The sequence below is a fragment of the Pezoporus occidentalis genome, unplaced genomic scaffold, assembly GCF_034315485.1.
Source record: "Pezoporus occidentalis ecotype Australia unplaced genomic scaffold, CSIRO_AGI_Poc_V1 ctg34, whole genome shotgun sequence".
Taxonomy (NCBI): Eukaryota; Metazoa; Chordata; class Aves; order Psittaciformes; family Psittacidae; genus Pezoporus; species Pezoporus occidentalis.
In genome coordinates this window covers 2,453,596-2,472,039 of record NW_026915376.1, presented here as the reverse complement: position 1 = coordinate 2,472,039, position 18,444 = coordinate 2,453,596, and the positions used below count along the sequence as shown (strand labels likewise).

General features: G+C 38.5%; 1 protein-coding gene across 3 annotated transcripts in view; it reads right to left on the bottom strand.

Moving 5' to 3' along the window:
* The window catches only part of CRIM1 (cysteine rich transmembrane BMP regulator 1), a 187,965-nt gene that overhangs the window by 9,516 nt on the left and 160,005 nt on the right, over positions 1 to 18,444 (bottom strand). For all 3 annotated transcript variants that reach the window (XM_062629506.1, XM_062629509.1, XM_062629507.1), the window contains 4 exons: positions 13,910 to 14,031; positions 10,160 to 10,369; positions 5,550 to 5,765; positions 3,694 to 3,915 (listed from right to left, as the gene is read on the bottom strand). In XM_062629506.1, the coding sequence (XP_062485490.1) occupies positions 3,694 to 3,915; positions 5,550 to 5,765; positions 10,160 to 10,369; positions 13,910 to 14,031 (770 nt within the window). The remainder of the gene's footprint in view (positions 1 to 3,693; positions 3,916 to 5,549; positions 5,766 to 10,159; positions 10,370 to 13,909; positions 14,032 to 18,444) is intronic.

Below are 18,444 nucleotides of genomic sequence, written 5' to 3'. Positions count from 1 at the left end.
AAGTAACTTCTTAAGCTGTCAGAGAAGTACTGGTTTACTATTCACACACATTACATATGTAAATGTGCCAGAATTACCTCTCAAATATAAATAAAACCCCTTATTAAATAATATGGCCATCTGTAGAGCTTTTAAGTAGTGACAATGTAATAGACTGACATCATCCAGAATAATAAGGTTAGCAGTCACCAGACCAATGCAATGAGACCAGCAAGAAGTACTATAGTGAAAATACTAACAGAATTATCTGAAAATGACAAATGTTTCAGTGGTCCTTGGTATGTGTATCCCATGACTGCCATGGCTATAAGTATGGCCTCAACCTCTCCAAGTATGTGATTTTGTAAGTGAATATGGGGTGGACATGGAAAAGGAAGAGTGAGATGAAAAGGTGGCTGCAAGCTGCAGGAAGCACACTGGGTCTTCCGTACGTGACACGCGTGCTGGCACACAGAGAGAGTGGAGCCCTGAGTTGGTCACAAAGCGCATATGGCTGGGAGAGGTTTAGGCACACAGTCTGAGTGGTCCTCTACTGCTCATTACCTATGCAGGCTTGAAGCTGAGCACTCTCTGTGCACTCAGGGATGATTTGCTACCTTGCCCCACTCAGGACAGCTTCAACTCAGCAGCTGGTGTGGCTGGAAGAGTCCTTCAACTTCCTCACAATTTTACAAGTTTGTAAAGAACACATCCCAGTTTAATACAGTAATTTTTTTTTAGCAAAATGAACACAGGTGAAATCACAACAGCAGCACTGCACCTTTGAACCTTGAGAAGAAACTGCTAAGTCCTAAGAAAGAATTATCCTGTGTGTATCTCCCATTCTGGTGTCCCTCTCTATGCAAGTATAAGTACAGGATGAAGGTGAAAGCCACAATACCAGTAAATGCTCAAGGAGAGTGGAAACAAGAGAGACTTGGAGCTAAGAAACCCACATACAAAAATGCACTTCAGAATATCACGTCTAGCTCTTCCTGTCTTCTCTCAAATTTCCTCTAGATGCATCAGTAAATCAATCTCATCTTGTAAACAAACAAGCAGTCATTGCTGTGTTCTGCAGAAGACTAATCTTGTCTCTAATCAAATAGATTTCCTTTTATCCTCTCAGGTTGTCTTTCTAAATTAATCTCCCTCTGCATGAGAAAGAAGAATGTTGAACACACAGGATGAATTTGAGGATTCAGACAACTAACAAAACATCCAAAGCCTGTAAAATTCTGGATCTGAATTTATGCTACCTTGTCAGGCATTAACCCAATCTGGCTCCAGAAACAAGCAGAACCAAACGCAGTGTGTAATTTCTGGAACTCCAACAAATGAAGAAGGCTGGTTTCCACAGTTTGCCTACTTTACATTTTATCAACTATTATATGAAAACAGTAAGGAAGAATCTGCACAAAGATGTGCTTCTCAAAAGTAAAACAGTAAGAACCCAAAAGACAAAAATGAAGTACATGACCTTATTCCTCCTACAGGCAAGAGGTACATAAGTCACGGAAAACAGTAAAAAAGTTAAGTTGCCTTTACAGTTATTTAGACCACAAACCATTCTGACAACATAGTACAACTTGGATTAATAAAATGTATCATCATTCAAAATCTTCATATCTGAGTAATAATTAAAGTCTGGCTCCTGCATTTCGTATTGCTGAGCAGTTGCTACTAAAAAAAGTCATTATGCTTTTACAGCTCACACATTTTGCAACTGTTTGCAATATTGGGCAACTACATGGGATTGAAAGTAAATTAATTAAAGCCCTATCTATATGTTGTGCATATATATTTGCAAACCTGACATGGAAGGTGTAGGCACCAAGTTCTAGTGGTTTTATTGTTGCAGTTCATGGCACTAGACCCTGTGATGCATCCCTTTCTTCACATAAAGAATTTTCCCATATAGTACAAAGGCTCATGTTCTGAATCTACTGGTTTGGTTGCCCAATGCTGCATACAGCAGTTTTTTTAATGTTGAAATGTATTCTGGATTAAAATGATCCTTACAGTTGCAAAGTCAATCATAGGGAGAAAAGCCTGCTGAAAGACAATTGTCAAAGAGTCTTTAAATCCTCCCTATGTTTTATGCAAATAATAATGAGCATAAACAATAAGGTAATAATAGGATAACATAGTATTTTCCCCTCAAAATGTCCTCATCAGGAATCTAAGTAGGATTCTACGGGCAACTGAAATTTTGATATTTTCTATCTTTTCCAATCATTTATTTGATGGACTCCCTTGTATATTCTATAAAACTTTATCACCTATTATTGAAGATATTGTATCTGCAACAAATTAAAGATTTCAAGACCTCTATCAATGGTACATATCTGAAAGGACTTCACAACCTTTGTGACATATTTCTGATGACTAATTATTGTTTATAGATGGGCAAGTTGAATCACATGCTCACTTAAAGCCTGTCAATTTTATTACATGCCTTTTTACTGAATTCTTTTCTACTGTATCTCCCCCTACTGCTTTTGGAAATGAAGATTATAGTAAGCTCTGAATGCTTTTCAAAAATGCTACAAGGATTTACATCCTGCTTTTGGCTGGGATAGAGTTAATTTTCCTCCTAGTAGCTGGTGCAGTGCTGTATTTTGGCTATAGTCTGAGAATAATGATAACAAACTATTTTTTTAGTTGTTGCTAAGTAGCACTTACCCTGAGCAAGGACTCTCATGCCCTGCCATGAGGAGGGGCACGGGAAGCTGAGAAGAAGCAGAGACGGGACACCTGACCCAAACTAGCCAAAGGGGAAATTCCATACAACAGCACGTCATGCCCAGTATATAAACTGGGGGAAGCTACCCAGAAGGCACTTGGGGATGGGCTGGGTATTGGTCAGAGGGGGTGAGTGGCTGCACAGTAGTTGACAGCTGGGGTTAAACCATGACAAGTTAATTTCAGTAAGTCTATTATACAACTTTTCTCTATCAGGAGCTTCCATTCTATAGCCTTTGTACCTACTGTGAACTCACAAAAAAGGGCTAATCTGTAAATAAATACTCCAATTCAAAATAAAATGAAGTGATCAATAATCTTGAAGTCTGCAACTTTAAAAATGCCTGGCAATTTTCACTGTCTACAGCATCCACCATTTACTTAAACTCTAAATTCAAAACCAGTGGATGGTCCTTATTCTTTATGAATTTTTACCATTGAAAAAAAAACCAAAACCTAATTTTTTCTCAAATATATAATTTTGCCTCATTTCTATAATTATCTTTTGTGACCTTTCTCTTTTTTCCTGTATTTTATTTTAGATGCCTTATTAACACTTCTCCATTCTGTGAAATTTCATAATGCTTCAGTCTATCTTCTGCAGTCATAATTAGTATTTTCATCATATTATTAAATTTTGACATAACATATGTGTTATCTGGCAGATCTTCCTTTATATAAACCATTTTTTGTGTAATGTTTTCATCTAGTAAGGTATTTTATCAAGGTTTCAGGAGGATGTCCTCTCAAGTTTGTAGGGAAATTATATCTGTATCTTTGTGAGCTTCCACCTAAAATCCACAAATCGTGATCCACAAAGCTCCCTATGCTGATTTCACTCTCCAGTTCAACTGAAGGCACAAACTGCATCTCCCAGAACAGGGAAAATATGTTTCAGTTTGGAAATAAAACATCTTTCTTGCTCCCAAGAAGGTAACAGCAAATTAGCAACTATTTTTATTTGCTCACCAATACAATAAGGACAACATTGTCCCTTTCTCAAAACAGGCCTCTCACAGGATACTGGTGGGCAAGACTCTGAATAGCATCTAATCACGCCATCCATGCAAATGCAGCTAGTGCAGACATTGGGCTTCCAGGACTCTGCTGTCAGAAAAATATCACCTTCATCATTTTTGCAGTAACTGGGCATGCTCTCATTGCTTGATGAAGAGGGTTGAAGAGGCTCATCTGTAAATATAAACAGATTAAGTTATTTAACTTAAGTAGCTAACTTGTCTCGTATTTCCTGCCAACACAAGGTTCACTCTTGAAGAACACAATGGAATCATAACACATTGGCTCACTTCTTCCAAACAACTAGAGGTACAGAACGTTATGCCTTTTCAGGCTTTACATGTGATGAGGATCTTATGATGTGCTCTAGAATAAAATTTATGTAGACCTTTATTGGGTTTATTAAAAAAAAAGGGGGGGGGAAATGAAAAAATAAGAAGGCCAGCAAAGTGAAAAACCATTGCCATCAGAAGCAGCCCCTCAGAATGCTCTGACCTGAATGGTATATAGGAATACAGCTTAAATTACCGAGAGTAAATTTTAAATCTAAAACTTGAGTCCCAGCTTCTGCCATGTCAGTTCAAATGCTTGAATGATGCAAAGTGAAAAGCTATTATGCTGCTGTTGCCTTCCCTAGTGGACTTGTATGAGCTAATTATAAACTGGTGAGAAACAAATGGAATTTGATTGGGTTTCATCTTGATGCCTGTGGGCCTGATTTAATTCTCATGCCAACACATAGGGGTGACACATTTCTGTAATGAAGCTGTATCTTGACAGACATTACAGATCAAAAAGTATGTGCAGAGAACATATAAAAAAAGGAGAAGAAAGAAAAAAAGATACATAAGGGCACAGGTTCTCAGTAACTGTGTAAGCCAGTGAGAAAAGATCAGCTCATCCAAGCAGTATTATTAAGTTAAACAAATGTTCACTGTTATTAAAATTGAGAAAATGGAAGTCAGAAGAACTGACTGAAAATACATTTGACTGAAAATATTTTGTCAGAAAAAACCCCACCCAAAACACCAACAAATACCCTGTAGAAGAAATGACAAAGTTTTGTTTTTAATGAAGACAAATATTTTCTCAGTGAGTTCATATGGAATTCACAGGTTTGGACTAAATTTCCACTGCAATTAACTCCCCCATTTGATATGTAAAATAGGAATTTGTGTTCATTTATAATTGCATCTCTTTCCTCAGGGGAAACCAAATCCTGCTACCTTCTTGATACTGTCAGGCAGTCTAGGAGGAATCTGGCACACCTGCTGGGCTGGAATGCTTTGATATTACTCAGCTGCCTTCAAGTCAGTCTCAAATCATACCAGGTGAATGTAAGAGCAAGCACAAGCATTTTTTAGACCAAATCCCAAATAGGTAAGATAGAAATAAAAATGTTCACAGAAACCAAGCCACATAGAAAGGAAAAGAAACAAGCCTCTATATGCCTGGCACTCTGACTGCTTTCGAATGTTCTCTCATTCTGTGTGTTTCCATGAACAGACCACTGTATATTTCACAAACCTTCCAACTGAGGATTCTGGTTCTCATACAACCCTGAAATTATTAGATTGCCTTTGAAAATGGTCAAACTTGAGGACTACTACTGCTCTTTACATGTATGGTATCTCTTGCACACAGTCAAGTTTTGCAGTTGAGACAGAGGACTGCAGGCTCTCACTCTGAACTGCTGAAGAACACAGGCACGACAACAACCAACCTCACACATACTGAAACATTCAATATTTCCATCATACATACTCAGATCAAGAAAGAACTGATGAAAGCTGGTTGTCAGTGTATACCTGGGCACTGTGGGCAGCAGGAGTCCTGTGTGCGGGTGGGGTTTTGACAAAGAAGAGGTGGACAGACTTCAGTCTCACACAGCACACGTCCACTGTGGCATGTACACTGTGTGCAAGAATCAATATTCCATGTCTCTCCTTCTACAAAGTATTCCCCACCAGGAGCATGACAGATTGATGGACTGGTGAGCTCTGGCTTCTGCACAATTATTTCATCTGGGAAAAACAGAATTGGAAGACAGGCAAAATCAGTTGTGACTGTAACGATTAGCAAATGTACCCAAGATTCATTATTTCTGTTACTACTGAAAAAATGAAGAATAACAAAACTAGCTATAAATATATTCTTCATGAAGCTCTTTCAACTTCGACACCTGCACCTCACAAGAAAACACTTGAGAATCAATCTGAATAAATGCCAGTTAATATGAATCAGATGACTTCAAGGTTTTTTGGCATTTCAGAATAAATCAGACCAACTTTTGATATAGGAATTTCAAGAGATAACTGTAATTTTCAGAAAAATCACACTGATTGGACAGTTTCTTTACTGCTAAATATTTGCATCAGTGCAATTTCTGAACGGACGGATAAGTATGTGCAAGTATGGGATTTAGGAAGTCCAGATTCAACTGTCTACCTTTCAGTTTCCTGAGTGATATCTATCTGTAACATCTGGTGCCACATTAAAAAAAAAAACCCTAACAACAAAAAAAAAACCCCACCCAAACCCCTAAAAACCTATAAGCACTTAACATTGTTAAAAGTGCTTCATTGTGTTGCTCCGATATAAATAAACAAATAAATAAATAACTGCAGTCTTTGAAGTAGAAACTGGATCCAGGGAGATGCCGCAGTGCGTAGACTCATGTTTCCAGTGAGTGTATCGAACCAAATGAACCTTAATTATTTTTCAAATGATTAATTACATTATCTTTACACAGCTGACCGAAAGACTCACCCGGTCTCTAACCCAGGCAGGTTAGAGAATAGATTTAACCTCCTTCAAGTTAAGTAAGGAACCAAACATGTTTCCCTTGCTCAGCATGAGTGTCCTCCAAAACTGGGGGAACTCTCTTTACCTCCTGGTGTTCTAAAAGAAAAAATAAACCTGTCCTGCACTTTGAAAGTGTCTAAGCACTTACCATCAAGAAAAGGTTATGCCACAAACTGCATCCTCACAGCCTACTTGAATGCCCTTTGCTCAAGGACACTACCAGGTGGAAGACGCAGCAATCAGTTATTGTTCTTTGCTTTCATTTCTGGAGAATGATCAATAGAACCCAGAGAAACTGACTCTGGCCAATCTTACCCTATTCACAAAGTACTCACGCATTTCTTCTTTGATGGAATTCTTTTACCTTTCACTGATTTGCTGATGCTAAGCTTTTCCTACTGCTTACATTTATGAATCACATGTGATTCAGTAGCATTTACCTGAAGTGAGATAGCAGGTCTTGTCACTGTTTGTTTTTTATTTCAGCAGGAACAATATATTACATTTTACAAAATGGCATCCTAACTCACTGTGGCAAAGGGAATACTAATTATTTTCTGGAAATCTTCTGAGCAACCTCCTTTGCATTTAGTTCTCTGCAAAGTCACAGGCCTGTTTTGCTACAGCTCATATGCTGTTCATAATCAGAAATGCATAGCCAGATAGTACTGCTGTACATAAGGTATTGTTTACCGCTCCCTTAGCAGCATTAATATTGACATATGATTGCAACTGAATTGCTACAGATGTACAACTACTATATTCCTGAAGAAGCAACTAGCCAAAGAAGTACATGCTTGCTGGATAGCACAGCTCTTCAAAACGCTAGCAGTGAATGGCTTTCTAAATCTTACAAGAAACCTGCAGCTTTTCACAAGCATTGTGACAATTCACTCAAAGCTCTTAATATATAGAAACATGGTTATAACGAGTGTTCTAGCAGTCAAGGTAATTTGCTCTGTTGAAAACTAACTAAGTATGGAATTGAATGTAACAACCTTTTTTTTTGCCTGAAAAATGACCTCTGAGAGCTGCCATTTCCCTGTTGATAGGTTAACAGTGCAATTCAAAACTCAGTGCATCAGAATTTCTAATTATTTCAATATCCTCATGCCAGACACATTTGAGTGACATGCTCATAGTCTCACAATTCCAAACTGCATTACTATCTACTGAAAGCCATGATTATTATTTAACAACATCAGTGGGGAATCAATACATCGCAAAATAAAATCAGAAGTACTTTTCCAACAAATACAAAACCTCAGTGGGAAAAACAAAACCACACCAGGACTAATTTGGCCATATTAATTCATACACTTCTATATGCAATCGCTTTACAAAAAATCTGTGTCTGACCTAGCACTGTAAGAGTTTCCACCAAGTGACTTTTCTAACACAGAAGCTAGTTGACTTGTGCCTCAAAAGCAGGAAAAATGTCAGAGAAACCTATGCAGACACTGTACCTCAACGAAAGGGACACTACTGGGTAAGCAACTACCCTTTTGCACAGGAGACCAACAACGCTGGTGCTCAGAATCAAGCACTGATCTCACCCCCAAGAAATGCATAGCATGAGAAAATAGGTACTGCTAATCTCATCCTGATCTTTTTTCCACAAACTAAACATTAGGCTTACAAATGGATTTACTCATTCTCCATAAACAAAGTAACTAGTGACATTAGTCTTAGTTAAATGCTCTGATGTGTTCTGTGTTAGGTAAATCACTATACACAAATATGCTGACAGTAGATTGAAACCAGGAATGATTCTTGAGGAACCTAACAACAGAATTGCTGGAACTGAAACCACCATCCTACATAAATTCTGAATCTTGAATGTTTATTAACTATTCTATGAGTCTATGATTAATGTAAGACTGACATGCTAACTTGTGCCCATCCATACAGCATCCCCTACAATAGTACACAAATCATTATGAAAAGGTGAGTGACTACTGCAGGTACTCCAAAAGTTCTGTGCAGCCCTGAACTCCAGGTAATACAAGTGGAAAATAACATCCCTGTCAAGTGACACAACTTTAGGAATATGATACTCTGTAACTGTTATTTCCTGGAACAATACAGACTGAATATTTTTGTTCTTTTTCTTTTTTTTTCTTTTTTTTTGCCACACTGAGGTTTCACAGGGGAAAAAACAGACTGTGAATGTATGTGTGTGTAGGGAGCTGGACAAGAGAATGACAATACCTGATGGGACACACACAGATGAACACTGCATACTGCTGTGGCAAAAGTGCTCCAAGCTGACAAAACACTAGTGTTTCCTTTAAAAATCTTACGCTTTCTTAATTCCCCATCAGACTAGCCAGATACTTGACAATGGAAAAGAAGGAAGCGAGCAAAGGATTGTTCCCCTAGTTTGCATAACTTGCTGTTTTCATCTCAGCTAAAAATTTCATTAATGGTTGTCATTACTAGGATGCTAATCATTAAGAGATTGGCCTCATTAACTAAGTAATTACTTGGTACTGAAATTAGCTCCTGCTTCATGAAACCAGTGCCAAAAGTAGCACTACGGTTGCCCATGGAACCACAGTGCCCAGCCTCCACACAGGAGAGTAGTGTGGACTGAGAAAGGCATTTTTTGGAGTCTTGCATCTTTTGGGGGGCTAGGTTTTTCCAGTTACCACAAGGTGTAAACTCCACTGGAGATCACAACTTTTCCAAATAATCTAAAGGGTTAGGTTATCTTAGGTCCTATGTGTCCGTCACTTTCAGAAAGAAGATCTGGCTGCTAATTTTATCCCTAGGATTTTCTGTTCTTTAGGAAGAATTTGAAGCGGTTCATAAATGCTTATATCCTGCTACTGCTGTTTTACTGTTTTGCTATTTACTGTAGCATCATGAGCCTTGTTGTTCCTACTTGTAACACGACTTCCAATCAAGTCAGAAAATATCACTGTATTACAAATTAATCTGTCTAGCACTTTGTCTTTAGAATGATTCCTACAATATTTTAAAGGGCATTAATCTTACACTGTACCTACACTCTAATGAATTTCATAGATGTTCTCATATTAACACTTATTAAAATTATATTGGAATGCAACATTGTACTTGGGCCTTCCCACTGGAGACACTGAAATCACCTGCTGGTGACATGGAGTTTTCCCTCAGAAGACAGAATCATAATGTTCAATTACTTAAGACATCTGTTTAAATGTGTATTCCTTTGAGGGGATGTGAAACATAGATGAGGAGATAAATTTTAATAAAACTCCATTTCAAATTAAAAAAGAGAAAATGCAATGGCTTATTATATTTGTTATTATAGGTAACAAAAATTGTATACGAGTATGAATTTGCTATTAGAACTAATACAGACTGGAAACTTTTGCTAGTTTAAAGATTTCAATCTGTCAAAGATTAACATGTTAGGACTCACAACATGCATATGCTTTTAATACTGAAGTTCCCATTTTTCACATGTGAGATCTTAATGAAAGCCACTTGTCTTGTTACATTAGGGCATAGAAACCCTCATAGATACCTACTACTGAATGATGCATGAGATTGTTTTCACGTATTAGAAACAGAACGCGTGTGAAATAAAACCCAATTACAAAGCATATGGAAGAAAGCATGTTACCTGGACATGATGGGCAACACTGCCCCAGATGTATGGTGGGGTTGCCACAGTTAGGAACAGGGCAGGTGATCAAGGCACACATTTCCCGGCCATTGTGACAGTAACATTCCCTGCAGCCATCGTGCCAGCTCTCCTCATTCTCATGTCGCCGCCCATCCATTGACAAGCAAGAGCCTGTTTTAACAGGAGGCATAAGAGAAGCAGTTGCCTCTGCAAAAAAGTCAAAGGGAAAAAAAAAGTGTCCCAATTAGCATGTGCTGTTTAGGAAAAAATCCACACCAACTTTATGCCAGGATTGCATTATTCTTAAAGCACATATAAGACCAAGTGAATAGTAGTTTTATCATTCACACTTAGAAACAAGGTAACAAAACACATAGAACAATTAAAGGATAAACTGAAGGGTATGGTGGGATGAAGTTGAATGCATTTCCTTGGAAAATATAATCTCTTCTTTCTGTTGCACCTATACTGTTTTTAATCATACAGCAATGCAATATTTGCTAACAATGTATATTAAAAAAAAGAAGTGCAATGGAGTGTAACAGCAGAAAACATGAAGCATATTTAAAATGAAATGCTTAATATGGCAGTGTATTAGATTATCTATAATGTGAGTATCTGATAGCAAGTAGAATATAAAAGCATTTACAACAGCTAAGGATGGTCTTACATCATGAATGACAAAAAAATTACAAGCAAGCTTTAAAATGGTCATGCGAGATACCGGAAATATTTAGTAAAACACCTAGAGAAATTGTTTACATTATTATGAGAAATGAGATGCTTGGAAGACAACTGCTCTGACAATTTTGTCCCTCATTCCTCCTTTTACTGAGATGAAAATACAGTAGCTTGAAATGCTGCATTACTTGCACTTAGCCAGCACATGGAAGCAGCTGGTCCAGGGAGGATAAAGTCTCATTTGTATCTTATGTGGTATTTAAGCACTGCAGGATTCAGATTCAATATATTCTTGTTAATCAGCAGAGTGAATTTAGAGCCCAACACTCCCTCATCCACATCATTACGATAAGGATTTACAATCAGTTTGTCAGTGAACTGACTTGTTTTCAGGGTATGTCAACCATGTTCTACTGACGTATATATATAAGGTTATTTGTATTAACTTGCTTATTTCATTTTCTGTTTAAAAAATGATGCAGTATGAAAAGTAGTAATGTTTATGTGTAACTTTAATAATGTTTTTTTTTTGTTGTTTTTTACTAACATCTAAGTCAGCATGTCTTCAGCTGTGGCAGATCTGTCAAAGGTGGTCTCAGACCCAGAAGCAGATGGTACAAAGTTAGTTTGATGCATGTCATCAGAGTAAGAACCCAGTACACAGAAATTACATTAGTATACCATTTTGTGAATTAAAAAGAAAAGTCATGGTATAAGGATAAAATCCTTCTTAAATCAGACTTCATCCTATTGCACGAACAGAAATAATAAGTGTGATACCACTGCAGAGAAGGCAAGTTCAACCTAAGATACAAGTACAGGAACACTGTAATTTTCAATGAGGTACTATCTCTACTAGTTTGAAGCTTGTCACTACTGCTAAAGTACAATATCTAGTTTTTGAACTGTGAGGAGAGACCAAAATGACTGGGTTTATTTCATTTGGGACACCTCCTCCACCCACAAACAACAAAACCCACAAACATGCAGGGGGCTCCAGCTGCAATCCCTTAAATACTGAAAGAATTCTAAAGGGAATGGTGCTTAGCTGTCCCATTATGTTTGATGAGCTAAGGACAAGAAGTAACTGGTACAGTTTGTAGAAAGGGAGAGAAATATTATAAAATTAATTTTAAATTGTCACATACTGGTGGAAAACATTATTTAGAGTTGGGGGGGGTCCTGTTTTTTTTTTTTTTCCCTTTTTGAGAGTGCATATTCTTAATAAATTAAATCTTAGACAAACATCTGTCAGGGATTATCCAGATATACTCTATTTTATACAAAGGCAGACAAACGGACCCTCAGTCTTCCAGAGGACTATCCCAGCCCTGTACTTCTATTAATCCTAGCATAAGCTATTTCTGGCAGAAGCAATTTAGAAAGTGGAGCTAATTCATAGGCAGGGGATTTACCTATTCCTTTCTCTTACACAGGGATTTTGGGTGAAAATGTTAACAAGGATTCACAGTTCCCCAGAACATGCTGACAATTGCTACCATTATTTTTAGACAAGCTGCTGATGAAGTGACGTTGAAGTGATTTGCTCATAGCTTGGTATTTTTATGGTCATGATAACAATAAATACTACTAAGAGAGGGATCAAGTTACTTTTCCTAAGTATGTGTGCATGCTTTAAAGTACATTTTGGTTAAGGAAAGGAAAGCGTGCATACATATAATTAGTAATTGAAGAGTTGCATGTGTTTGCAGTGTGGGATGCAATTAGGGCACACCTAAGAGAACACCCTGTGTAAATTCCATCACAGCACCACAACAATCAGGAAAAGTGTGTTGACTGAGATCATGGAGACAAATGACAAGGTAAGTGATGAAAATGATGCGTCTCAATGGGACTCCATTCAGCAGTTACCATTTCTTAATTTCTAAATTTTTTTTTTTGGTAAAAGTCATACATTGCAGCTTACGCCAGTGAAATCTCTGCTTCTCATACCTGCAAGGTACATTTATGACTTGTAATTTTTTTTTTTTCTAGAAATCTTACAGTTTTGTTATAATTGTCTGCAATGTATGATGTCATGCGGAAAAAATATAACATTGGATCCTTCTGATTAATGTGACTGCATGTTTGCCTTCAACTACAGGAGAGCAACTTAAGGAACTTGTACCATTTCTTCAAGTCCCATGTTCCCATAGCTTGTCTTATTATATTTTATGATTTTTTAAAATGTAAAAAAACCCAGCTGCTTTAAAAGGTAAGAATGCAGTCATTACACAAAGCAATGGCAAAATACTCAGAAGTACTTGGCTATAGCTAGAAATCAAAACTCACAAGTAAGAATTAAAGAAAATAAGCATGAAAGAGTGGTTAGGATCAGAGAGAGCCTGAGCACAAAAGAAGTCACTAAATGCAACACATGAAGATGAGCAATGGAGTAAGTCAGATATCCAGAGTAATACAAAACAAACTGAAAATCTCTTTAGAAGAGAGACATGTTAAAAGCAGTATGAAACTAAAGCAGACAACAATCTCAATCTCCACCTCACACTTGGTGGTTACGAGTTTGGGATGTGGCACATGTGACATCCTTGCCTTAAGAATACCCAGTCCTGTGTTAGCACTCCCTCTACAAATTGTTCCTTGAGTCTGCCTGAGAAGTGTCCAAGAAACAGCACTCTAATTTTAGATGGTGTACAGGGCATCTATCAAATTAAAAACCTGAGTTTGTAAAGAAAAGATGATGGTGAAGAAGCCAGTATGAGCACTGCTACTGAAAAAAATCCTTTCTCAACTAGCTTATTTCTAGTAGTTACTTATTAAGATCCTGATCTAATTTTTATTAATGATAACAAACTGATTTTTGTGACTTTGTAAAGGGAGATGAAAGCGGAGCAGAGGCTTTCTGCTGAAGCCAAGACGAACACAGGTAATAATAACCACCTGCAAAGCAACACTCTCCTTTGAGAGAAGTTGAACTGCCTGCCCCAACCAGTTACCGTATTTCAGTTCTTACATATTCCATGCAGTATTCCTTCTCTTCTGCTCTAGCTTCCAACCCCTTTGAACACAAGTTGCGATTGCAGGTGGTGATGCATTCACACGTACCTCTGCACTTGCAGATAACACATCCATGACTGTTCTGCTGGAAACCCATCGGACAGATTTTACCACAAGGCAGGTCCGGACATTTCTTACACCGACAGATTTCACAGCCATGCTTGTTCTTCCTAGATGACCAAAATCATTTGTTAAAGGTCAGCAGGTCACTTCAAATATCTACGCGTCATGTTTAAAGCAAAAGCGTTCCCTAAAGATGGGACTGATCAAGTAAAGAAAATTATCATTAACTGTCGCCCTTATATTCAGCAGGTGTATGGGATGTACAGGTTTCCATCCCTGGCATGTACTCCCTCCATGTAACTGGCAGAATCTGCATATTGTACTTGCAAGCCATAGCAGATAATATACATGTATGTCCTTGTGACAACTACTGATGATAATTTTTTTTTTTTTGTTTTCAACTGGAAACATAGAAAGAAAACCTTCTAAAACTGTGAAAAAGTTAGAGGGGTAGGTAGGAGTCTGTTAAAATTCCTATGTTTTTGTAACACAAATTAGTGTTAACTTTCCTCTTCCAACAGTAAGTACAGAAGATTTCCTCTCTTGCACACTGACACTATAGAGAGACCTATGAAAACATTAAATAAGCAGACAAAAGGCTGACTCAAAACTTAGCATGTGGAATGCCAGTAACCCATATAAAGAGTAGGGAACACAGTAACATATCTTGAAACAGAGAAAACCAGAGAAGTTTTCACCAGACAGAGTACAGAAAATCAAGAACACAAATACTTCAAAAACTTCCAGGTGAAGCTAGGCAGGAGTCTAGAGCACCACCTGAGAGCATCTCTTCACAGCACCATAAACATGCTGCTTCTGAGAATCCTACACTGGCATATTTGCTTGTCTTTTTTTCTTGTTTTCGGGAAGACGGATAATACCATTTACACATCAGGCACAAGTGCACTATATCTCTTCAGAGAATCACAGAATCATAGAACAGTTAGGGTTGGAAAGGACCTTAAAATCATCTGGTTCCAACCCCCCTGCATGGGCAGGAACACCTCACACTAAACCATGTCATCCAAGGCTCTGTCCAACCTGGCCTTGAATACTGCCAGGGATGGAGCATTCGCAACTTCCCTGGGCAACCCATTCCAGTGCCTCACCACCCTAAACAGTAAAGAACTTCTTCCTTATAGCCAATCTAAACTTTCCCTGTTTAAGTTTTAACCCGTTACCCCTTGTCCTGTCACTACAGTCCCTAATGAAGAGTCCCTCCCCAGCATCCCTATAGGCCCCCTTCAGATACTGGAAGGCTGCTATGAGGTCTCCACGCATCCTTCTCTTCTCCAGGCTGAACAGCCCCAACTTTCTCAGCCTCTCTTCATACAAGAGGTGCTCCAGTCCCCTGATCGCCCTTGTGGCCCTTCTCTGGACTTGTTCCAACAGTTCCATGTCCTTTTTATGTTGAGGACACCAGAACTGCACACAATACTCCAGGTGAGGTCTCACAAGAGCAGAGTAGAGGGGCAGGATCACCTCCTTCAACCTGCTGGTCATGCTCCTTTTGATGCAGCCAAGGATACGGTTGGCTTTCTGGGCTGCAAGCACACACTGAAGCCGGTTCCTGTTAAGTTTCTCACTGCCCAACACCCCCAAGTCCTTCTCCGCAGGGCTGCTCTGAATCTCTTCTCTGCCCAACCTGTAGCTGTGCCTGGGATTGCTCCGACCCAGGTGTAGGACCTTGCACTTGGCATGGTTAAACTTCATGAGGCTGGCATCAGCCCACCTCACAAGCGTGTCAAGGTCCCTCTGGATGGCATTCCTTCCCTCCAGGGTATCAACCGAACCACACAGCTTGGTGTCATCAGCAAACTTGCTGAGGGCGCACTCAATCCCACTGTCCATGTCAGCGACAAAGATGTTGAACAGGACTGGTCCCAACATCCCTGAGGGACACCACTCCCTCCAGCCGGACATTGAGCCATTGACCACAACTCTTTGTGTGTGGCCATCCAGCCAGTTCTTTATCCACCAAGTGGTCCATTGTCCTGGGTTCCGCAGTAGCAGTCATGTTTTTCCTTTGTGTTAACTGGTGCAGTGCAGTGTTTTGACTTTCAGCTCGAACAGCCATATTTTGACTTTGTGAGGCTCACAACTCTTTGTGTGTGGCCATTCCAGCCAGTTCTTTCCCTTGTTATTTTCCCTTATCATTGTTGTAGCTGATAGTAGCAACCCGTAGGAGTTGCATTCTCTCGATCAGCGGGCAACTGAGGCAGGGGGGGAGACGGACACGGACCTGTCTGTCTCCACCACTCACTGGGAGTGAGTGAACAAGCTACCTGACTGGGTTTAAACCACGACATCCATCCATCAAATTGATGTCTCTCCAGTTTAGAGACAAGTATGTCATGCAGGACAATGTCAAACTGTCATATACAGATAGAGTAATTTTCTGTGTCTTCCCAAGATACTGGGGGTGGGGTGTGTGGGAAGGGGAGTTTTAATGAAGAAATTAAAGACAAAAAGGGTAAAAAAACCCTAATAAATTATTTCCCTTAAGTCTGTGGATAAATATATTGCTCGAATGTGGTAACTCATTAAAATCAGCAAAACATTTATTGGGAAACTGACAGATCTCTCATTGATTGCTACACCATTAAATGCACACTGGTTGTCCTCCTCCCCCCAAAGACAATATATGGGAAGTCAGAACATCTAGAGGAATAGAGAAGAAATAAATTATGTAAATCTCTAGAAATACTGACTTCAAACTCTAGAAAACTCCATGCGATTTTTAGTTAAAAGGCTGAGGAAAACAGTCACACAATAGGATGGACAATGGAAAACTTTCTGTCCTCCTATCCATCTATTTTTATCTCCTTTATCTCTGTATCCACAGTCTTTTAATTTTAAAAGAAGTGCTTCTTCCCATTATTATGTGGAGTTTTCAAACAGCAAACTCTTATTAAGCTTTTTTTTTTTTTCAGACAACTGTGAAAACGTTTTGGTTTCTTTAAATATGCACGAGCTTAGATTTCCCAATTATCAACCTTTGGCAGTCTTTAAGAAAAACTTAAAAACATCAAACAGATGATGATTACTCCTTAACTTTCCACTCTTTAACTTGCTTCTTTAGTGTCCTACTTGTGATTTTGGTTTTTAAGGTAAAACCAGAGTTTTACATGGTAATAGAGATCTGTCTTCCCATGCTTTTGATGGTCATAATAGGCTCAAAAGTCACATGAGGCTTGCTATTTTAGAGAAGAAATTGGCACAGTAGCAGTAGAGAACTGAACAAGCATACTATATTTCTTTTCGGGTGTACAAAAGTGCAAGGGAAAGATCATCTCAAAGACAGGTTTCCTATAGCACTAACACCAGCTTGAAATTGAAAACTTGTTTTAAAAACATCTTTATCTGACTCCCATCTACCATATTTGTCCATTAATCTTTGCTGTCCTTTGTAAAATACTTGTCCTACACAGATTTTCTAATAGAACTGGTTTATGCACAGTTCAGTTAAAAGAAAAAAAAAGAGAAAACTGTGTTTCAGCTTATCTAAGCACAGGAAACATATACAGAAATCTGTAATTTTCCCCTTCCAGCCAATATATTAAATGAGTCACACATACAGGCTAAAAATTACTCCTCTTTACAACAAGCAGTGTAATTCTGTGAGAGGCTGAACATTATCTTTTTCATAATGCTTCCTATTTGAAGATGAGCTGTGTGGTTCAGTGCCAGCCCATGGAGCAGTTCTGCCCTGTGTAATGTTCTCACCGACCTCCCACAACTCCTCTGAATGGGATAGGGTACAATGGGCCACAGACAGCACACCTTGCACTAGGGAGTGCCTGGGCAAGTCAATACATGGTCCAGAGCTGATACTCTGTGATCAGTGCTGGATCAAAGTGTCATTTCACTACATATAGGACTTCAAATGAATAGTTGCAAATTGCATGATTCAATATTTATACTTAACTTTAACCTGTTTATCATTTTTCTTCCTTTTCACTAAATTCCAGATACATTCAAATTTTGAAGGTCTGTGTTTCCATGTTGAAGCATATTACTTTGAACTTTTAGTCTTATCCAGTTATACATAGTAAGCTTAGTAAATCTAGGAAATAAAGCCTGTCTTATTATTCTCTTCTTCAACACCATAAACCTTAATATTTTTCTAACCTTCTTATGTGACAGTAACACACTATTTCTTAGACACTGGCTGCTTCCTCCACAAGTTTAGAAAATCACTGGGATTTGTGCCTGAAATTTGTATTCTTTAACGTATTCTCCTTGACACTTGATTGACACTGAAAAATACTTGCACCTAGAACCAAGCATCTCTGTGTTTAAAGTGCTCTTGCAGCTCAAGGACAATATTCATAGGCCATTTCCTAGACTTCTCAGAAACTGAGTCATGAGTTCTTTATTACAGGAAAGCATTCCAGCAAAATGACTGATTTCATTAATTTCTTGAAATAAAGCTAGGCCCATCTATCTTTTTTCTCTTCAGTCCTCTTTGGTTTTCATTCAGAATATTGAACCGTTTTTGGGTAGACAGACAGCATTAA